The sequence below is a fragment of the Talpa occidentalis genome, unplaced genomic scaffold (assembly GCF_014898055.3).
Source record: "Talpa occidentalis isolate TD23 unplaced genomic scaffold, MPIMG_talOcc4v2.1, whole genome shotgun sequence".
NCBI classification, from domain to species: domain Eukaryota; kingdom Metazoa; phylum Chordata; class Mammalia; order Eulipotyphla; family Talpidae; genus Talpa; species Talpa occidentalis.
This window is the reverse complement of record NW_026555331.1, coordinates 139,466,328-139,489,870: the sequence shown is the minus strand read 5'-3', so window position 1 is coordinate 139,489,870 and position 23,543 is coordinate 139,466,328. Positions and strand designations below refer to the sequence as shown.

Below are 23,543 nucleotides of genomic sequence, written 5' to 3'. Positions count from 1 at the left end.
TTGAGCGCTGGGCTACGAAGCTGTGCTCGGCCTCTGCAGCGCCGGTTCGATCCCCAGCTGCTCCCTGGCTGCTCCCCGGTCACTGGAGGAGGGTCCCACATGGCGCGCAGACCTCTCCTGCCAACCGCTGCTTCCCTTAGCAGTGTACTTCAGTCCTTCTGCCTGCTCTGCTCCCCACTCTGGCTCTGGTGAATTCTCTCACCCTCCCGCGCTTCTGAGTGTACCCAGTGCTTGTATAAATAAACAAATAAATGAATAAATAAATCTTTTAAAAAAAAAATTCCATACAAGGATTTGTATGGGCCTGTGTTTTCTTTCTTTTTCTTTTTTTTTTGTTAATATATGGAAGTGTCATGTTTTGATTTACGTTTCCTTAATGATGAAAGTATTAAGAATACATTAAACAAATATGTGGTTATATTTCATCTGTATATCTTTTTTTTTTAAAGATTTATTTATTTATACAAGAACGGGGGTACAGGCCAGATGCATAGGAGGGTGAAAGGATTCACCAGAGATAGAGTGGGGAGCAGAACAGGCAGACTGACGAAATACACTGCTGAGGGGAGCAGCAGGCGAGACAGGAGAGGTCTGCTTCGCCATGTGGGATTCTCGCTGGCCGGCCGGGATCAAACCCGTGCTGCAGAGGCTGTGGACAGCTTTACAGTGTGTTGCTCAACCACCTGCGTCACCAGGGAGACCCTCATCTGTATATCTTATTGATATACTGTCTGTTCAAATCTTTTACTTTTTTTAAAGTCAGATTGTCTTTTCTTCCCCCTCTGTTGTAAATGTTATGTTTCTGGATACAAGCTTTTTATTCAAATAGGTAGTCTGGAATATCTCCTCCCAGTCTGTGGCTTGCCTTTTCATTTAATTACCACATTTTTTCTATTTTAAAAATTAGCATGTTGTGAATTATGACAAATACATATAGTAGTAGTACCACCTGTGCAATCGAGATTTAGGAAGTTTCCATCACTCCAGAAAATGCCCTCATGCCTTTTTGTATTATCTTTTCCTCCCAGCCTCAGCCTGGGGCAGCCATAGATGTCTTTTCTTTCCTTATAGTTTTGCCTTTCCAGGAAAAAATGGTATCCTTGCTGTGTGAAGCCTTCAGATCTTATCAGTCAGCTAGCACAATGCATTCTGAGATTTGCCCATGCCATTGTTTGTATCAGTAGTTTACACCTTTTTATTTCATTGAGAATTCCATTGTATGGCTAGACCTCAGTTTATTTATCTGTTCACCAGGTGAAGGATATTTGGTTTGTTGCCAGTTTTGTGTATTTCTAAATAGAGTTACTATAAACATTTATGTACAAATTTTTGAACATATCAATAGCTATTATTTCCCTTGGGTAAATACCTTAGAGTGGGATTGCTGGATCCTGATAGATGTGTGTTTATTTAACATTGTAGGAAACAACATCACTTCCTAAGTGACTGTCCAGTCCCTGGCAGCACTGTATGGATGGTCTAGTTGCTTGGGATGCTCCTGGAACAATACCAGCACTTAGGATTATCTTTTCTTGGTTTCTAATTTTTGCCATTTTAGTAGATATGTAGTGGTATCTTTGTACATTTATTATGCGCGTTCCTAATTGCTAATGATCTCAGACATCTTTTCATGTGCTTTTTACCTTTCATATGTATTCCGTGATGAGAGATCTCTTCATATATTTTGCTCATTCTTTTTTTTAAAGATTTATTTTACTTATACAAGAGCCAGGGTACAGGCCAGATGTGCAGGGGGGTGAGAGGATTCACCAGAGACAGAGCGGGGAACAGAACAGGCAGACTGATGAAATACACTGCTGAGGGGCGTCGTGGGCGAGACAAGAGAGGTCTGCTGTGCCATGTGGGTATCTCTGTAGCCAGCGGGGATTGTATTTTGATGTGAATCATAGACATCTTTGCCTAATTCAGGATCACAAAGATTTTCCCTTGTGCTGTTTTTTTCTTGAAATTTTGTAGTTCTTATTTCTTATAATTACTTTACGATTGTCGATCTCAAAAAGGCAATCAGGTAGTAAAGCCACGGGCTGAAGAAATGGGCAGAGAGAATGTATTCATGAGGATGCCAAACACAGCTCCTCTCCTTCCACCACTGTCCTATCGGAAGATACTGTCCCTGACCAATCTTTGGTGGTGTAAGTATTCCAGATTTGGGCTATTCTAATAGGGATGCAGTAGTGTCTCATTTCAATTGACCCTTCCCTGATGACATGTCACACGGAGCATCTTTATATGTGGACACCATCTGCATGGGATAGCTGTTCATTGGCCCAACTTTTGATCAGGTTATTTTTCTATGTTTTGAGTTCTAAGGGTTTTTAAAATATATTTTGGAGAACAATTGTTTATCAGCTATGTGCCCTGTGAATATTTTCTCCCAGTCTGTGACTTTTCTCCTCATCCTTTTGATACTGTTTTATATGGAGCAGAAATCTAACATTTCATTTATTTATTTATTTATTTATTTATTTTATAGTTCTCTACTTTTTTTTTTTTTAAAGATTTATTTATTTGTTTATGCAAGCACTGGGGTACAGTCAGAAGCACGGGAGGGTGAGAGAATTCACCAGAGCCAGAGTGGGGAACAGAACAGACAGACTGACGAAGTATACTGCTGAGGGGAGCAGTGGGCGGCAGGAGAGGTCTGAGCGCCATGTGGGACCCTCGCCGGTTGCCGGGGATCGAACCGGTGCTGCAGAGGCTGCGGGCAGCTTCGCAACCCAGCGCTCAACCGCTGCACCACCAGGGAGGCCCAAATTTAACATTTTAAAGTCCAGTTTTAACTTTTTTATTTTATGTCTCATGCCTTTGGTGTTATATCTAAAATGTGATCTGCATACCCAGTGTCATCTAGATTTTCTCTTATGCTATCTTCTAGCAGTTTTATAGTTTGCATTTTACATTTAGTTTTATGGTCCATTTTGAGTTAATTTTTGTGCAAGGTACAAGGTCTTTCTGCTGCATATGGATGTTCGGTTGTTCCAGCACCTTTGGCTGAAGAGACTGTCTTTGCTCCATTTTGTGACCTTGGCTCCTTTGCCCAAGAGCAGTTTGATTATGTTAATGTGGGTGTATTTCTGGGGTTTCTATTCTGTTCTATTAAATTGTTTGTCTACTCTTTCACCAATACATGATATTTGTTACTATTTACCTTTATTTATTTATTTATTTATTTTTTACTTTTCACTCCCTATTGAGTTATTATATAGAATAATATTCCTTATGGCTGAAGAACCTGTCTTTTAGGATCTTTTCTTCCTTGACTCAAATACCTTTTCCCATGCTGGTAAGACTCTGGCTCTGAGTGACTGTGAGTTGCTTTTTTTTTTTTTTTCATTTTTGGCACCTGTGAATTTCCCTTCATTTTTGCCCTTGGCTACATATTCACATTAACTTTGCTCATATTTTAATTAGTGTATTTATTTAGGCACTATATTTTAGTGGTTAGGAATACATCTTTGCCAACCCTTTATACTGTCACTCTTTCTGATTTTAGCCATTTTTGGTGGGTGTGAGGTAATAATCTGATATGTGGTTTTAATTTGTATTTTCCTGATGGCCAATAATATTGAACCCGTATGTTTTGTGCTTTAGCTAATTTTTCATGGTAGACTTTTTATTGAGGGGTGAGGAAAGGAATTATTTTAGCTCTGAAGTTTTGACTCATTTTCTGTTGTTGTTTTTTCCTTCTTTGTAGCTTTGTATAAGTATCATCTGCTCCACACTTTTACATGGTTTTCTCAGATGATTTTCTCCACCACTTGGGTTCTGGAGATGGGTCCCACTTGGACTCTGGAGTTGGGTCTGACATATTCAGGTCTCACTGCTTATAAGAAATTTGAAGTTACTTGATAGACAATGAGGCTGGATAGGCAAGAGGTACCATTGCCCATAGTATATGAGGAGGGAAGGATAAAGAAGCTTTATTACTGTTAACAATTATTTTGCATCCAGCTATCCATCTAGAAACTTGATCATTGAAATTGGAAGTTAGTTACACAATCATAATACTTTAAAGTTCATTATCTGTACTTAGGGAACTAAGAAAAAATGCAGTTTGCACATCTTTCCAATCCTTTTTTTTTAAAAAAAAGATTTAAAAATATATTTTCCAAAAATTATATTTTCCAGGACAAGACTTCAGCGTGTTAGAAACCTATGTCTTTCTACTCACGCTGTCAGAGTCCCAAGTTTTCATCTCTCTGCGGGAGACCTATATAATAGCTAAACTTTTGAGTTTTCATCTGGGTGTTTTCCAGTGTCAGTGAATCAGTTACTTATGTTTAGGAAATAGTAGTATTCTGCGTATTTTTTCATCTAGATAGTAAAAAAATTCTTGGGTAGATGAGAAACTTAAAGATTAACTTTCTAAATATGTCTCTGGATTATTCAAGTAGTTAAAAACTCATTTTCTTTTGAATAATCTGTTGCATTTTATAAATAATTTTTCAGCAAACATTGAGAAGAATGTGTTACCTTACCATCAAAGAAATGGCTAACATCTCTGAAGATGTGATAATTGTCACAAGCAGGTATGTGAATGGTCAAAACCTATGGTGGGCTCTTTATATATTTAGTAGCATATTTATTGTTTTATTTCTATATTAAAGTTACTTTTTTGAAAATTCAATAGGATTTTAAAAGAATATAGTATCTTGAGTTTTTCTTTTCTTAAATGTGGTTATTATTTCGTGAAAACTATCCTTACCTGATAAAGCAAAGAAAGACATCACAAAGAATAGTGGTTATATTTTAAAATGCTCATAAAGATACATAAACAAAACTAAGAAGAAAATAATACACTGCAATAAAATACTTGCAATACATCAAGAGGCTAGCATTTATCGTATGTGAAGAATTCATATACTTAAAATTTTCCAAGTGATAATTCCTAAAATAACCAATGTAAAGAATCTAAAAATCTTTAAATAGTTCTTCTCACTAGTAGCCAAAAGTGCAAATTAAAAATTCAAAAATGAATTACAATGTTTTTACCCACCAAATTGGCAAAAAAGGTACAGCAGCCAATACTTGCAAGGGAGACTGACATTCTTGGAAAAGGAGGGTAGAAAAATAAATAGATTCATTTTTTCCGCAAAGTACTTGGCAGTATTTGTGGAATATTTGAAAGGGTTTATCCCTTTCACCCATTAATACCTCATCTATAGATCTGTGCTCAAAATATTCAGCACAGAAAGATTTGTATAAAATGATGTTCTTTACAATACTGTCTACACTAAAAAAAAGGATAAGACTTGTCATTGTTATAATTATTTAGTTAACCATGTTATAATCATGAAATATTTTAATCTTTTAAAAATCTCAATACAGTGTTCAATGGGAGTTGTATCCAAGTCTGTATTCAACATATTATCACTTTAAATACCTTTAATTTTCATATGTGCATAAAAATATATGGATGGAAATACACTGATACATTACAGAAGGTTTTCTCTGGGTGTTTGGATTGTTACTGTTTTCTTTAAAATTGTGATAATTCCCAAATATCCTAGAATGAGTATGTATAACTTGAGTTCTAAAATATATAGCAAATGTTATTTCTTAAAAAGTTGCTACTTTAATTATTAATTATAACTCAGGTGAATCTGGTATTTGTATGGCAAAACAAATTTTGGAGGAGGGGACTTCTGTTTAACTAGCAGTTGTGTTGAATGTAATTTCAATTGGTAACGTTTTCAGCTGAAAACAACATAGCCAGATGCAAATAGTCACTGAAATGAAAATAGGCATCGTGTAACTGGTGTTGGTTCAGTAGCTTAACAGCCCTGGGACTAGCATCTCTTGAATTCTTTTGGACATCCTCACATTTTTGCAAAATAGATGCCTAAATTACTGGCAGTCTACCATTCAAGGTGGGAGGGGTGCTGGGAAGGGGGCCAGGAAAGGCCAGCGCCATCTGCCTCTTTTATCAGGTATGCAATAGCTTTTCCCAAGGCAATTTTTAGATTTCATTTGGCAGAGTGGTGTTATATGACTATCCTTAGGAGGCCAGGAAAGTGAGTATTTAGCTTTTATTGTCCAAGTATTAGGGACAGACAATGGAGAAGGAGTTAAAAATGGGTTTTGAATTAGCTAACGGTGCCTGCCAAAGTAAGAAACAGAAAATCTTCACTTAGATTGCTAGATTCATCAAATATTGGAAACATTAAAAATAGATTAGTCAGGTACTAATTGAAGGTGTTTGTTTGTTTAGCTGTTTATACTTCCCTGAGTCCTGTTAGGGCATCTTGGTTATGGTTTGCTTCTAGATCATTTTAAGTACATTTTCTAGTTGACTTTCGTAGCTATTGTAGGCAGCATAATATTATCCTCCTGCCCCATCTCCCTGTCCTAATTGCTGGAACCTGTGAGTATCGGGTAGAAAAGTTGCTGTTCAGCAGAGGAGGGAGCCTGGATTTTCCAGGTGGGCCCAATATAAAGATAAGAGTCTTTAAAAGTGGAAGAGGGCAACAGAGAAGGGTCAGTAAAGAGATGTGATGGCGGAAGCAGGAACAGAGAGAAGTGTTGTTGGTGGATTTGGAGATAGGTGGAGGGGACCGTGAGCCCAGGGTGGCCTCTAGAAGTTGGAAAAGGTAAGGAAATTATTCACTCCTACATCCTCCAGAAAGGAATATGACCCTGCTGACATCTTTTTTTTTTTTAAGATTTATTTATTTTTATACAAGAATTGGGGTACAGGCCAGAGATGCACGGGGGGGGGGGTGTGTGTGTGAGAGGATTCACCAGAGACAGAGTGGGGAATAGAACAGGCAGACGGACCGAAGTACACTGCTGAGGGGAGCAGCGGGCGAGACAGGAGAGGTCTGTCCCACAGTGTGGGTTTCTCCCTGGCCGGTCGGGAATCGAACTTCTGCTGCGGTGGCTGCGGATTGCTTCGTGGGTTGCGTCTTAACCCCTGCGCCACCAGGGAGGCTCCCCCCCCCCCCCCCGCTGACATCTTGATTTTAGTCTAGCGAGACCTCTGTTGGACTTGTAATTTACAGACATTTAAGATAAAGAAATGTGGTCTTAAGCCTCTAAGTTTATGGAAATTTGTTACAGCAGCAAATGGAAAGTGAACACATTTTGCAATATTTGTGCATCAAATCAATACACTGTATGCCTCAACCTTACTGTGTTACATATTAATTCTCAGTAAAGCTGGCAAAAAAGAACTCCTACAGATTTGTACCTGGAAATTGGGTGCTGCTGTAACATACTTAAAAAGGTGGAAATTGCTTTGTAAATCAGGCAATGAGCAAATGCTAAGGGAATTTTGAGGCACACAACAGAAAAGCCTTCATTGCCTTGAACAGACATTAGATACTAATGAGTACTGGACTCGGAAGGAAGTGGGGGGCAGGTTAGAGAAAACATCACCTCAGGACACTCATTGTGGCAAACAGTTTTGGGAGAAATGTGGACATTGAGGCTGGGGAGAGTACAGAAGAAAGTGAGGGGAATGTTAGAGACTGGAGGAAAGGGGGACTCTTGGACCCTTGTTCTGTTGTGTCAGAAAACTGGGTGGACTTGTTACAGTTCTGTGAAAGTAGTATTTATAAGCAGTGAACTTGGATTTTAACTGAAGAACTTTCCAAGCAGTGTCGCGATGTGACCTGGTCTGTTTTTGCTACTTGTAAAATTTGAGAGTAGGGGAGTGACTTGAGGAGAGACCTGTAAACAAGAACCAGGAGTTCCCGATTTTAAAAATTCTCAGCTGCTCAAAATGGCACCGGACACTACCATCAAGAGCTTCACTGTTTGGAAAGCATGCTCTGGGGAAGAAGTTACAGGAGTCACTATACCGCCTTTTGCTAAAACCTTAGAAAGAGCAAGAGGTCAGTTTATTCACTCAGAACAGCACTGAAGACACAAGGGTGTGACTCGGTAGACTCCCTCAGCATCCAAGCAGAAGCCACAACTAGAGATGGGATTACCTAGGGAGGACTGTTGTTTGTTGTCTGCTGGAGTCCCCAGCTACTCCCCAAGGGTCCTGAGAGTCATTTCAGCGGAAACATTACCAGACTGGGCTGGGTGGGCAGGGGGCGGTGAAAGGCTGTCAGAACCTGAAATTTCTACGGGCAGGAAACTAAGACTTTAAGTCTGTACTGCTTTGTGAAAGGAAGTTTGGCCCTAAGGACAGAGGAGCAAGTTCATAATTTGGCTGTGAGGGCAGAGGTGCAGGGTGGAGCTGAGAACTATAGAAATTTCTGCCCAGGACTTGAACCATTTCTACTGTGCCTGGCTGGACTTCAAAATTGCTTAGTGACTTTTTTCCCTTCAATTTTCTTTCTTTTGAATGGGGATTCTGTAACTGCTATCCTGTGGTAGTCCCCAGTTTGTATTTTGGGAGCAAGAATTTATTTTCTAGATAGATTATACCCAGAGTCTCACCCATGCCTCGTTTAGATCACTTGGTAAGACTGGGACTTTTGAGTGGGTGGGTGTCGGGGCAGTCAGGAGCAGGGCAGGCACGCAGGCTCATTGTGGATTCGTGCGAGCAAATGAAGGAATCTTGGAGCCCTCGTACATTTGACAGGCCTTTAATGCACTTAGGCAGACCAACAGGCAGGGAGGCAGGCATGCAATCAACTCCCCCAGCCCCTGCATCTCCCGAGTAACCTCTGGCCTCTCTCGCTCTTAGTGATCTCCGTGTTCTCGCCCCGGTGCCGGTACTTACAGGTGCGCTGGGCTCATGCCCTTCAGCTTCTTGGGTGGGTGTCCATGATTACAGGCAGTGTGCCCTGTGCTCATGCTCCCAGGCGCCCCCTCACAACACAGTACCACGTGTGGGCCATGAAATCCTGGAGGAAAGCAAGGCCGCAGGTGGCAGCCTTAGAGGCCAGTGGCAAAAGGCAAAAAAGAGCCTGGTTAACTCCATTTTCCCTGTAGTGTGACTTGGAGATTTTGGACTTTGAGTTGGTGCTATAATGTGTTGAAATTTTGGAGGTGGGGGTGGGTCTTGAGATGGGATAATGCGTTTCGTCTGTGAGATGAATGCAACCCAGCTGACAGTGATTTTAGCCTAGTGAGGTATTTGTTGGACTTGTAACCCACAGAACAGTAAGATAATTTTTTGTTGTTTTAAGCCACCACTTGTCATTTGTTATAGCAAGAATAGAAAACTGTTACACAGTTGTGTAGCTTGGTAAGAAACGGGATATTAAAACCTGAAGGCAGATATTTCACAGAAGAGTATGAACAACCAGTAAGCCCATGGAAAGGTTCTTAATAATTATTAGTCGCGGGGAAACAAAACCTCAATGGGATATCATTCATACCATTAGAGTATGGTTAAAACAAGCCAGATGAGACCAGGGCCTGCTCCTATACCAAGCTGTGCAATAGTTAAAACTCTTCAACATTTTCGGTTTGAATGTAGAATGTTCTGAGTGCCTTGGAAAAAGCCTAGCAGCTTCTTATAAAGTTAAACATATACCCACCTTGCAACTAGTAATTTCATTGCTGGCTATTTACCCAAGAACAATGTAATTATGTGGTCAAGAAAACACTGTCCAAACATTTCATAGTAGCTTTGGTGATAACATTAACAAAGTAGAAAAACAAATCTGTGGACTACTACTCGGCAATAAAAAGGAACAATGCTGACTCAGGTAACAACAGGGATAAACTTCTTAAACATTATGTTGGAATAACAGAAAGCTGACACAAAAGAAGACATTCGGGATGATTCTTTTCATATACATGCTAAAACTTGCCCAGACTTATCTAAGGTGAGAGAAAACTGAAGTCTAATGGGTGAGGAAACTGTTTGAAAGTGGGCACGAAGGAATTTTTTGAGGTGATGGAGACATTTAGTATTTTACTATGGGTGGAGATTACACAGGTGATCGCAGTTACCGACTCACCCAACTGAACACTTAAGCTATGCATTTTTATTGTATATAAATTACCACTCAGTTTAAAAAAATGGGGGCATTCATACTGGAGGGTTAATTCTCAGGCAGGGGCTAAGAGTTAAGTTTTTTACTTTGGCTCTGAGATGTATGTCATAGGGCTCCTCATTTAACTGCCACAGGCATTAAATAAGCAGTTGCCTATGGCAGTAACCCACTCCAGGAAAATTCTGTGTGTTAATTTTCTCTATTCACTTCCCTATCCCCTCGCAGAGGGACACCCCCAAGCACATTCCTTGACATTCCTATACATAGTGTCAGGGCAGCACAAGCTAAGACAGAAGTACAGTACTGAGCAGTTGCCAAACTGACCCGTGGCCAAAACTGCTGCCTCATTTTGTAAATAAAGTTTTATTGGAACAGAGCCACATCTCTTTGCTTATATATTGTCCATGACTGCCTGCATGCCATCTACGAGCCTACAGGAGGGGCCTTATAAGAACAAAACTTGCCAGGCTTCAATTTTTTATCTTATGGGATAAATGCAAATATTTGTGAAAGAACCTGCATAATAAATTATGTACACCCTAACAGTGGAAACTGGTGCCAATATTAAAAAGCTATTTTAGATATATAAGAATATATAGATAAATATCTAAAAATTTTAAGACTATCTGCAGATATGGAAAGATTCTCAAATGAAGTAAAAAGAAAGGTGCCACAAGACTAGAGAGCCATTGACTTGCCTTTTAATAAGTCTCTGGTTGTAAATAGGTGTTAAAATTCCTTAAGAAAATTTAAGTGATGCTATCTATCTACAATGGTTGTCTTTAGTTGAGTGACACTACGTACTAAGTTACGTAAGAGGAGACTTACACTTTACATTTTGTAATATTCTTAAAATGTACTCATGTGAATGAATTATTTTTAAAATTGACAAAATAGAAATAGTTTGGGGATAGTATAAATGCACAGATGACAAGAGAAGAGAGGGCAAAAGGGTGAATAAAATAAAAACTCTTTAAAGTATGAACAGGAAATTCTGTTGCCCATTACACATCCCTCTGCCTATTTTTGAAGTTCATAGGATATGAAGGCATTGACAGTTGTCATTTTAGGAAGCCATACCTGAGAGAGAGCTCATGAGTTTGTCATTTTAGCCTGTTTCTTTTAGGATTATGTTTAGTCTGATGAGTTTTTTAAATTAGGGTCTAGGACTCTATCATTGTCTACTTTTGTATCAATTAAGTTTTTGAAATTATATATTTTATTCTGGTGACAATTAACTCTACTAGAATATAAGCTTCTTGGAAGCAAAGACTTTGTTCTGCTCATTGTTATATCTTTAGAATCGGGATGGTCTTTTGCCCTATAGTTTTAATATTTATACAAAGAAGATAGTAGATGTTCATTGATCAATAACTGCATTAAGATAATTATGGGGGGCCTCCCCTGGTGGCGCAGCGGTTGAGCTCTGGGCTGTGAAGCTGCCCGCAGCCTCTGCTGCGCTGGTTTGATCCCCGGCTGCCAGCAAGGGTCCCACATGGTGCGCAGACCTTTCCTGCTGTGCCCGCTGCTCCCCTCAGCAGTGTATTTCGTCAGTCTGTTCTGTTCCCCGCTCTGGCTCTGGTGAATTCTCTCACCCTCCTGCGCTTCTGACTATACCCAGTGCTTGTATAAAATAAATAAATCTTAAAAAAAAAGATAATGGGACAGTTGGAATTAGCTAGGGGTGGCCTTGACAGGGGATAAGATTTACTCTAACTGCTCTCACATTAACTGATTTGCTTTTTCTTAGTCTGACTAAGGACATGACTGGAAAGGAAGATGTGTACCGAGGCCCAGCCATAAGGGCGCTCTGCAGAATCACTGATGTAAGTTGTTTTTGTTTTACTGTGGGATCTCAAAGGGGACGTTGTAGTGACCATGTAAAACTTGCAGGATTCCCTGGTCTAACCTTGTGACTCTTCAACAGGAGAGAAACGTGACCACTTTATGGCTCCAGGCTTTTTTCCTTCAGATTATTGCGTCCTTTTGTGTATTTTAATTAGTCTATTTTTCTCTGTGTTCACCCCATGGACTTTAGTCATGGCCAGGGCTCATTGCTTGCAGGAAACAAAAGCCCATTCAAATTTAGCTTTAAAAATAACTTGTACGGGATGTAGATTTTTCAAAATTTGATGTACAGCTTAAAAGCAGGTGCCAGACCATGCAATAGAGCACCTCTGTGGAACTCAGTGGCAAGATTTCTCAGATATTCATTATTACGATCCGTTACTTACCGGACTCAAGTCCCCTTCCTCAAATATTTAAGAGAGAATCTGGTTAGCTGTTACCCAGCAGCCTACGTCTGAGTCAGGTATTTAACCTTGACTTAGTCTGCTGCATCCGAAGGGGTGAGGCTGTACTATATGTGAGGCTATCCCTTTCTCAGGACTCTTGAGTAGGAAAGGTTAAAATGAATGGCATTTAAAAACCAAGGACATTTGCATTGCCAAGCAAATTGAATCATATTTTAGTTCTATTTATGCTTGGATATGTTTTATGTATATATTTGTAATTTTATCGTTTTGAAGATTGAACAGTGTAAATCTGGATCCTAAAAGGAGTAATAGAAATGGTTTAATAATAATTTAAAAATGGTTTCATATTTTTTGCTGCTCATCTATTTTGTTACGCGTTTAACATTTAATTGATAGCTTAAGAATGGACGATGCCAGGGCTGGCAATAAGACTTCGTCCTTTGTGATCTTGGTCTGTTTACACATCTGATATCACCTTCCCATTGCTGGACTTTTCCATCTAAAGTGAAAAGGAACTTTATTTTCAGAGAATTTTACATTGAGGGCTGAGTATGTTATTCCACATTTGATTTCTAATATTTCTAAAATAATCGGATTATATTTGATTTACGGGACTCTCTGGGAAACATAAAATACATGCCCTTCATGTAGAAGTAACTTCAAGACTTCAAAATCTGCTTCTATCCCTGTGTAGTGGTTTCTTTTATAACATCCCTGATTGGTTGTCTATACTGTTTATTTCCCCCAGATGGGGATTCTCTATGTTGAGACAATTTATTTCAACAGTTATTTTTCTTTCTTACATAAACTCTTGTGTGTTCTTCCTTGAAGCTTGTGCTTGGTTGTCGTCCTGGTTTTGCCTTATGGGATGTGATTATTATATGGTAGTCTTTTTAATGCATTGTAAATATTTGCACTGAAACAAATATGACTGTTTATGTAAATTATTTTGAAATGGTCATTTTGCATGAAAATGTTGCTTCAATAGCTTTTTTCTTTATGGATATTTCTAGGGAACAATGTTGCAGGCCATTGAAAGATACATGAAGCAGGCCATTGTGGATAAAGTGTCCAGTGTATCCAGTTCAGCCCTGGTCTCTTCCTTAGTAAGTGATCAAGTAGCTGGCTCCTGTGCATGATACAGTTTCTAGTCGGAAAAACAATCAGTTTTTCTGCTCATACTTGAGACATTTAAAAAATGTATACATCTGTATTACTTTATCAGAACAGGAAGTTAAAATCGTGACATTTTCGTGTTTGAAAAGATTTGGTAATCAGAATATTCTGTTGTACACACAGTAGGGGTGGGGGACAGGGAAGAAACTGAGGGTTGAGCTTTTTCTTTAAATCTTCCTGTATGACCTAGGTTTCTATCTCTTGCTCTTTGTCCTCTGCTTTTTACTGATGCCCTGTGTCTGTAGTTGTGTCCTTCAATTAAAAGTCTCTTGTCCTACTTTTAAATTTCCTCCCCAGAAGTGGTCTTTCTTTTAGTAATATGTTTTCCACCAAACTAAAATTTATTCATTACAATGTATCACAATGTATTTGATTAAAATTGATTGTTAATGTGTGACTGGGGTAGATAATCTAAATTATTAGAGTTCTTGGTTCTGGAGTATAGTTGGTCCAATTTTACAGCTGGGTGTGTATATATATATTGGTACTCTTTGTTTTTTTTTTCTTCCAGGTGAGTTTCCTGGAAGACCTATAATGTTAACATTATTTAGATACCAGTCTATTAACTCTCCATCCCTGTCTTCCTGTCTTTTCCTTCTCACTACTTCTTTACATACCTCCCCCCAAACAGGTATTTACATTTGCAAAGGGATCTTGGAGAAAGTATTTCTGGTTTATTAGTTGCCTCAGATGTGAAATAAACTTATGAAGCCACAGCATTAGTTGTTTCTTTTGCAAATATCTGTTAGTGGGTTTCAATAAAACTAATGTTTCTAAACTTCTGGTGACCATGCATTATCTGTTCTCAATTTTTTCTGTATTTAGCACATGATGAAGATAAGCTATGATGTGGTTAAGCGATGGGTCAATGAGGCCCAAGAAGCTGCTTCAAGTGATAATATTATGGTCCAGGTACTGTCATTTTTTTCACACAAGGTTATGTCTTATGATAATCTTTAAGTCAATGTTTTAGGGTCAATTTATTTATTGATTCCCAGATCAGCATTAATTAAGGAAAATTCTTTGGCATATTGAGCAACCTACTAGTGCCTATTACCCCACTAATTATGATTACTGTCACAGGCCTACTAGTGTCTGTAGAATCTAGATGATCCCCTCTAAGAATATTTGGGAAAGATTATTCTATTCAGTGGCAGTTTGAGATGTTTATTCCAGAAGTTTTCACAATGCATTTAGCCATTTATTTGAAAAATAATTTGTGAAAGAGGTCCAATTCCACATTTACAGTCTTGATTATACTAGACATAAAAACTGAAAAGTAATTTTTACTTTGTGACCTTTAAAATCATTTTGTTGGAGAGATCTTTGGATATTCATTACCCGATTCCTTATTAAAAGGAACAAGATTAATTTCTTAACTGGCAATTTTATATAAAGTACCCCGTTTGTATTTGAGAGGGTACTTATTTTTCCCCTCTCAGTGTTTATAGCTGCTTGTGGTAACATATTCTGTTATGAAGAAATAGAGTAGTAATTTTTCCCTTGGGAAATATTCTCACCCTCCTAACTCCGATCATTGTGTTTCTGCACAAAGTGCCATGATAATTATACTCCTTAAGCCTACTTTAGCGGATTAATCCTGTAACAACTAACATGGCTGGAGTTGACTTAAAGCCACTAAAACAGACCTTTAGCTCTGGTGAAGCTTTGGACTGAGAGCCTTTGAATTAAGGTTGTAGCAAGTGATGTTGAACCTGCTAGAATCATATGCAGATTGGTTGTCACCTCTTTGATACTTGTCCAATCTGAATTTACAACATTTAGGGGTCAATTAGAAACTCATCCTTAAAGAGTCTTGGCTGTATGTGAAAAAATACTTATGTTTGTATACATTTGACATGGTATCTTTTTATTAGAAATTATGCAGTTCTGTTTTGCTGTACATTTTGTCTGCCTTCTACTCAGCGTTCTGTATATTGCCTTCTTTTTCATGTTCTTTAGTACCATGCATTGGGAGTCCTATATCATCTTAAAAAGAATGATCGCCTTGCTGTGTCTAAGATGCTGAATAAATTTACTAAATCTGGTCTGAAATCACAATTTGCCTACTGCATGCTGATCCGAATTGCCAGTCGCTTACTAAAAGAAAACGAAGAGGGGTAAGTGTCTTGACCTAATCCCAAGAATTTTTCCATTTGCTGGTTAATACACTGCAGAGTTTATTTTCTTTATGAATATTTTTTGGGTAGAGCTGATTTGACATGGATTTGATGTTTTCACAATTAAAACAAACATTGGATTCCAAGTAACACACTTACTTTTTAAAACTCTAATGTATGCTCTGGTATATGTCTGATAGATTATTATTGGCAATAATCCAATAACAAACTGCTAATTGAACAGAAAATACTTACAGGTCACAGGATATATAATAATTAAATGTGAATGCTAGACATGGCACTAATAATCTTTTCTATTTAAAAAAAGAATGCTGGGCCTCCCCTGGTGGCGCAGTGGTTGAGCACTGGGCTGCGAAGCTGCCTGCAGCCCTTGCAGCGGCGGTTTGATCCCCGGCCGCTGGGCGAGGGTCCCACATGGTGCCCAGACCTCTCCTGCTGCCCGCTGCTCCCCTCAGCAGTGTGCTTCGGTCCTTCTGCCTGTTCTGTTCCCTGCTCTGGCTCTGGTGAATTCTCTCACCCTCTTGCGGCTTCTGACTGTACCCAGTGCTTGTATAAATAAATAAATAAATCTTAAAAAAATAAAAATAAAAAAAGAATGCTGAAGTACTGCATTCAATGATTTCTTTATTTTAAAGTGCATTAGGGAGGGCCTCCCCTGGTGGCGCAGTGGTTGAGTGCTGGGCTGCAAAGCTGCCTGCAGCCTCTGCAGCGCCGGTTCGATCCCTGGCCACCAGCGTGGGTCCCACATGGCGCGACAGACCTCTCCAGCTGCGCCCGCTGCTCCCCTCAGCAGTGTGTTTCGTCAAGTCTGCCTGTTCTGTTCCCCACTCTGGCTCTGGTGAATTCTCTTACCCTCCCGCGCTTCTGACTGTACCCAGTGCTTGTATAAATAAATAAAATAAATCTTAAAAAAAAAAGTGCATTAGGGAGATAATAGAACCACAAATTTGTAAAGTAGCATTACATTATTTATCATAGACTTTGATAATATAAAGGTGAATATTGTAATATCTTCAGTAGCTACTAAAAAAAAAAAAAAAACCTAGGGAAAATAGTGTCAATGGAAAGGTAAAATGAAATAGTAAACATTTAGGTGAGTTTCCTACCTAGTACTGGTGGAGTAGTTTGGTCAAATTAGCCTTCCTACAAATAATGATTATACCATTAGTGGAAAACTTGGCCTTCCCAAACAAGAAAAAACTCACAACTATTTTAAAGTATGGTGAGTGGTAAAAAGCAGACAGAAAAAGGAAAAAAGTTGATATCTACCAGACAGAAGCTATACTGGGTGAGATTTGCTAGAAGTGCAGAGAAATATGATCAGTAGTTAAGAGAAAAAGCAATCAGTAGAAACTGACCATGACATCAAAATTTTCAAAAGTTTCCAAAGCATCTGTTATAAATTTGTTAGACTTGAATGAAAAATAGTTAATGAATAGGAGAAATGGAAAGTATAGAAAGGAACAGAAGAAAAATTCTTGAGTTTAAAAGTTTTATATCAGTCAAAATCCAGCCAGATAAGCATAACCCAAGAGACAGATATTTAAAGACACTTAATACAAAGAATTGGCATATGCAATTTTGGGGGCTTGCTAATAAAGTCCCAACATCCAGGCTGGGGTTGATCTGTGTCACATAGTATAACATACTCATTCTATGCTTCCATGGATAAAGGTATGGAAAAAATTTTTGAGCAGGGACACATTCTACCTGCCCCATGTATAATAATTAACTGAATTGGATAATTTGCTGGATGGGCTTAGCCACGGATTGGAGATGGCTGATTTAGAGTCAGTAAATTTGAAGATAAACTAAAAGAAAACAATTTAAAGAACACAGAGACCAAATTAAAGAAAAAAGTCTCAAAGAACTATAGATAAATATTAAGTAAACTGTCACTTGACACATCATTGAATTTATAGACAGTCATGAGAGATAGAAACAAAAAAAGACATGAAGAAATAGCAAGTATTTATCAGTGCATATTCTACCAGTGCAAGATTAATCTACCATTCAAAAAACCATACCTCATTTGAGAACTAAAGCATGAAATTTTTTTTTTTTTAAGATTTGTTTTATTTATGCATACAAGATCTGAGGTACAGGCCAGACATGCAGGGGGTGAGGATTCACCAGAGACAGAGTGGGGAACAGAACAGGCAGACTGACTGACATACACTGCTGAGGAGAGCAGCAGGTGAGACAGGAGAGGTCTGCTTCGCCATGTGGGGCACTCTCTGGCTGGCTGGGGATCAAACTCAGAGGCTGTGGATTGCTTCATAGTGGGGTGCTTAACCCCTTGTGCCACCAGGGAGGCCTTAAAGCATAAAATACTTAATGTCTTAATGGATACAAGAAAAAAGCAGTTGATAAAATTTCAATGGCAATTCATGATTAAATTCTTTTAAAGCAGGAGTATAAAGGTACATTAATATTCTGGTAATGTGCAAGAAAATCTCCAGTAAACTTTATACTTACAGTGAACTGTAAATGGTTTTCCCCTGAGATAGTAATAAGACCAGGATGTCTGCTAATCATCCTTTTTAGTAACATTACTGTATGTCCAGCTTGGTGCAGTAAGTCAGGAAAAAATATCTAAAGATTTGAAAGAGGATATAAAACTATCTTTGCAGAGGACATGATTGTCTATATAGAAGATGTTAAAATTATATATTAGAACAAAAATGTGAATTTACCAAGGTTGCTAGATAGGTTAATATCCAAAATCAATTTTATGTCCATATTCCAGCAGCCCATCAAAGCTACAAATTTGGAAAAAATGCTTCCATCTATTATTGTATTATAATCAAAGCCTTAGGAATAAATCTACCAACAATTATGTACATCTTTACACAGAAAGTTATGAAATGTTATAGTATGATCTAAATAAATGCATATATATCATGTTCTTTGAAATTTCAATATTGTTAAGCTGTCACATGTTTATTTGGGCTATTTTTTTCATGTATATTACATATGTTATGAATCTAGTAATATAGTGTTATAATTTTATGTCCTTTAAAGTAATTAAGAGGAAAAAATCTACATTCTCTTTTACATCAGCTCACATATTTAACCATTTATAATGTTTTTTATTTCTCCTTAGTTATTCATGTTACTGTGGGAAGCCAATCTTTCTCTCTAAAGAACATCCTTTAATATTTTTTTGTAAATTGCATCATTTGCAATGCATTCTCTTAGTCACTGCTTATCTGGGAATGAATTTAAACCTTCATTTTTGAAGTCTAGTTTTGCTGGGATAAAGAGTTCTTGACTTTTTATTTCAGCATCTTGAATCTGGCATTCTAGGGCCGTCTCTCTCCCATTGTTTCACGTGCAAAGTTAGTCATCCATTGTATTGACGCTCCCCTGGAAAACAAGTGGTTTTTCATCTAACTGCTGTTAAGATTTTCTCTCTGTCTTATGTTTTCAGCGGTTTGACTGTGGTATCTTGCTTGGGATTAGTTGAGCTTCTTGGGTGCATGGATTAATATTTTTCATCAAATTTGGGAGGTTTTTGGCCATGACAGTCATGTGTCAATCAGCAAAATTTTTGTCAAGGACATACCACCTATGATGTTCCCAGTAGGGCATACTGTGTAGCCTGAGTGTGTCATGGGCAGTTCCCTCTAGGTTTGTGTAATCGCACTCTCTGACATCTGCGCAAAAGTGAAATTGCCTGATGACACAGTTCTCGGAAGAGGCACCTGTCATTAAGCAAAGCCTGACTGTGTTTCTTTAAATATTCCCTTTGCCCCTTTGTCTTCTCTCTCTCACTTTTCCTTCCGGAGCTCCTATTATACAAATGTTGGTACATTTGATTATATTCTGCAGATCTCCAAGGCCTTGTCCTTTCTGCTGCTAATGCAAATCTGCTGTTGAAGTACTCTTGTGAATTTTTCATTCCAGTTACACTGCTTTTCAAATCTAGAATTCTATTTTGTTCCCTTTTTTTAAAAAAAGATTTATTTATGCATACAGGAGTAGGGGGTTACAGGCCAGAGGTGCAGGGGGCTGAGAGGAGTCACCAGAGACAGAGTGGGGAACAAAACAGACAGATTGACTGAGGTACACTGCTGAGGGGAGCAGCCGGCGAGTCAGGAGAGGTCTGCTGCGCCATGTGGGTTTCTCCCTGGCCGGCTGGGGATCGAACTTGTGCTGCAGAGGCTACGGGTTGCTTCATAGTGCTGTGCTTATTAACTCCTTGCACCACCAGGGAGTCCCCTCTATTTTGTTCTTTTTGAAAAAACATTTTTGTTACTTTATTGACAGTTTCTGCTTGGTGAGGCATGATTGTTATACTTTGCTTTAATTCTTTATACATGGTTTCCTTTTCTTTGACCATATTTATATTAGTTGATTTTTGTCTTTGAAAACATCTGGGCTTCCTCAGGAATAATTTCTGTGGACTCCTTTTTTCCCCCTAAGTCTGGGCTATAGTACTTGTGTGTCATAATTTTTTTTTTTTTTTTTTTTTTTATAGAGGCATGTTTTTCTTTATTTGTTTGTTTGCTTGTTTGTTTGTTTTGTTTATACATGCACTGGGTACAGTCAGAAGTGCGGGAGGGTGAGAGAATTCACCAGAGCCAGAGCGGGGAGCAGAGCAGGCAGAAGGACCGAAGTACACTGCTGAGGGGAGCAGCGGGCGGCAGGAGAGGTCTGCGCGCCATGTGGGACCCTCCTCCGGTGGCCGGGGAGCAGCCGGGGATCGAACCGGCGCTGCAGAGGCTGCGGGCAGCTTCGCAACCCAGCGCTCTACCGCTGCGCCACCGGGGAGGCCCGTGTGTCATAATTTTTTGTCAAAATGGTTATTTAATAAGATCTGGTAATTCTGGTAATCAGATTTCCCCTCCTGCATTCTCAGAATTTGTTACTGTTGCTATTTGTTGTCATTTGTTTGGTGACTTTCTGGGACTAATTCTTTAGTTGTTAGTCATTGTCATGTGTGACCCCTGAAGTCTGCTTGGTTAGCTGAATTGTTAAATAATAAATTTTCTTAAATGCTTTAAACTAATATGTCTTCCATGCTTTTGCAGCGTTTTTTTGTGAGTTGGGTCATGCTTTCCGTGTTCTGGTGGTTTGCAATCTGCCTTACACTTCACTTGCTGTTTGGGCAGACTCTGGAAGTCAAACATAGCCAAAAAATTGTGCTCTGTCTGGTCTTTCCTGGCACTTGCACAGACTTTTTACACGCTCATGATAGTTTAAAAGATCCCCAGGAATAAGTCAGAAGTAGTCAAAGTTGCCTATAGACATCTTAGTCCTCAGATTTTCCTTTTACGTTTTTGAGCCAGCCTCTTGTTTGCTGCAACTGGAATTATTGCCTCTGGTGACTGCACCTTTAAATAATTGCCACTGATTTGGAGGAACAAACTCCCTGGGGCTAGGGCTTTCTTCATTGATGAATCTTTAAGTCAGATGAAATAAAAATTAGTTTCATGAATGGGACTTGTCTAGAAAGCACCAGTAAGGTCAAATGGTGATAATTCTCTTAGGGTAAAACTTTTAGGGAGCTCTACACCCTTCTGCCTGCTCCCTGGCTGTTAGCTTGCTGGCTTTCCAAGCTACTGTGGTTCTGAGAATGCTGGTTTCCAAGTCTACCATGAAACTGGGAAGAGGGATGGTAAAAGAGCAAGTTAAAACATCAGAAAGCTTACAGTCCTTAGAAAGATTCAGCTCTTTTTCTTGAATAAACATTCATAGGATTGTTGCAAGCCTTTAACTCCTAAAGTGATGAAAAAGTTGATTCTGACAATTTTTTCTGGTGTTCACATTGCTATTATGGAGGAGTGGATTTTCAGAAGTCATTCATCCATAATTCCAAAAGAGCTTCTCAATCTGTCTGTGGTTTTAACCACTGTACACATTGTGTCTGTTTTTTTCCTGATATCTAAGTGATGGCCTATGTATATTTATTGGCAGCCATGAAAGTCCACTCTTTGATTTCATTGAAAGCTGCTTGAGAAATAAACATGAAATGGTTATTTATGAAGCTGCTTCAGCTATCATCCATCTTCCTAACTGTACTGCAAGGGAGCTGGCACCTGCTGTTTCAGGTTCGTTGTTTATTTGAGATCTGGCTTTTGCTTATATTCTTATGTTTTTGTTTAAATTCCGTAGGTCTGCAGCATAGATAGCAAGAGTGATTTTGGAACCTTAGCTCTGTGTATAGATAGACTTTGCATTCTGATAATGTAGATTTACTTTAGCTTTTTAAAATTTTTTTTCTGGTTACCATTTCCCCATATAAAACATTAAAATTTTTTTACTTACAAGACAAGTAACTTTAATGCCTCTGGTTCCTAATGTTTACAAAGCCCATTTGCTCTTATAAGTATAAATATTTCTACCATTTATATTTAAGTATTAGTGGTATAATCGTTAAGAAAAAATAATAAACTGCTTTATTGAAAATTTTATAGCTCAACAAAAAGTGCATTTCTATTTTTTGAAGATACATTTTTCATGCGAATTTTTGATGCTGTGATCTAATGCATATTTTAAATATAATTCTTTTATGTATACTATGTTTTCATGTATTTACTATTTAATGAAATGAGTTATAGGCAGTGATCTATTTTCTTTCCTAGTTCTTCAACTTTTCTGTAGCTCTCCTAAGCCAGCTCTGAGATATGCAGCTGTGAGAACTTTGAACAAGGTAGGTATCCATTTCTAAGTATTGACTTATAACAGTGTTTAGATATGAAACATTAAATTTGGAGTATTTGACTTTATCACTAAGGTTAGTAGATACAATTTATGGGCTTCATTTCTGTAATACCTCTCTTGTATTTGTGGTCTTAGTTGTGGTCATTTTTACTATTATTCAACTTCATTTCTAACTTGTAAGCACTTTTAAGTCAAGAGCCACACTGTCCAATATGATGGCCATTCCTCATAAGTGTCTATTTCTATTTAAGTTAATTAAAATTAAGAACAAATAACCCTAAACTTTGTATGGAACCACAAAGGAACTGCCAAAGCAATTTTGAGAACAAATAAAGCTGGATTATTTACTTTAATTTCAAACTATATTACAGAACTATAGTAACCAACACAATAAAGCACTGGTATAAAAACAGACACACAGGTCAATGGAACAGAATAGAGAGTCCATACATAACCCCACACATATGGTCAATTAATTTATAACAAAGGAACCAAGAATATACAATGAGGAGAGGACAGACTCCTTAGCAAACAGTATTGGTAAAACTGGACTACTGTCTTAACACCATGCACAAAAATTAATTCAAAATGAATTAAAGACTTGAATATTCAAGACCCGAAGCCATAAGACATAAGGCAGTTAGCTTCTTGATATTGGTCTGGGAAAAGGTTTTTTGGATTTGACACCAAAAACAAAAGCAGCAAGAACAAAAGTTTGACTGTATCAAACTAAAAAGTTTCTACCCAGGACAGGAACTATCAACACAATGAAAAGGCAGCCTACAGAATGAAAGAAATTTGCCAATCATATATCTGATAAGGGTGTTAATACTAAAAAATATATAAAGAACTCACACACCTTAATGGATAAAAAACAATCTGGTTGAAAATGGGCAGAGGATCTGAATAGAGACCTTGTCCCAAATAAGACATATAGGTGGCCAACAGGTAGGAAAAAATGTTCAGTATCACTACACTAATCATCAGGAAAATGCAAATCAAAATCACAATGAGATCTGTTAGAATAGCTATTACCAAAAAATGCAAGAAATAACAAGTGTTGGCAAGGATGTGGAGAAATGGGAACCCTTGTGCCCTGTTGATGGGAATGTAAATTGGTACAACCACTATGGAAAATCAGTATGGAGGTTCCGCAAAAAGTTAAAAATGGAATTACCATATAACCCAGCAATTCCATTTCTGGCGGGGAAAAAAACAATAGCTTGAAAAAACTCATGCTCACCCATGTTCACTGAAGCATTATTTACAGTAGCTAAGAAATGGAAACAATCTAAGTGTCCATTGATGAATAGAAAAAGAAAAGGTGGTATACATGCAATAGAATATTCAGCCATAAAAAAGCTAAACCTTGCCATTTG

At 38.2% G+C, this 23,543-nt stretch overlaps 1 protein-coding gene across 2 annotated transcripts in view; it reads left to right on the top strand.

Annotated features, from left to right (window-relative positions):
* COPG2 (COPI coat complex subunit gamma 2) overlaps nucleotides 1-23,543 on the top strand; it is a 91,765-nt gene that overhangs the window by 9,010 nt on the left and 59,212 nt on the right. For both annotated transcript variants that reach the window (XM_037513187.1, XM_037513185.2), the window contains exons 5-11: nucleotides 4,471-4,550; nucleotides 11,674-11,749; nucleotides 13,192-13,284; nucleotides 14,180-14,266; nucleotides 15,317-15,474; nucleotides 21,418-21,551; nucleotides 22,086-22,153. In XM_037513187.1, coding sequence (XP_037369084.1) covers nucleotides 4,471-4,550; nucleotides 11,674-11,749; nucleotides 13,192-13,284; nucleotides 14,180-14,266; nucleotides 15,317-15,474; nucleotides 21,418-21,551; nucleotides 22,086-22,153 — 696 coding nt within the window. The remainder of the gene's footprint in view (nucleotides 1-4,470; nucleotides 4,551-11,673; nucleotides 11,750-13,191; nucleotides 13,285-14,179; nucleotides 14,267-15,316; nucleotides 15,475-21,417; nucleotides 21,552-22,085; nucleotides 22,154-23,543) is intronic.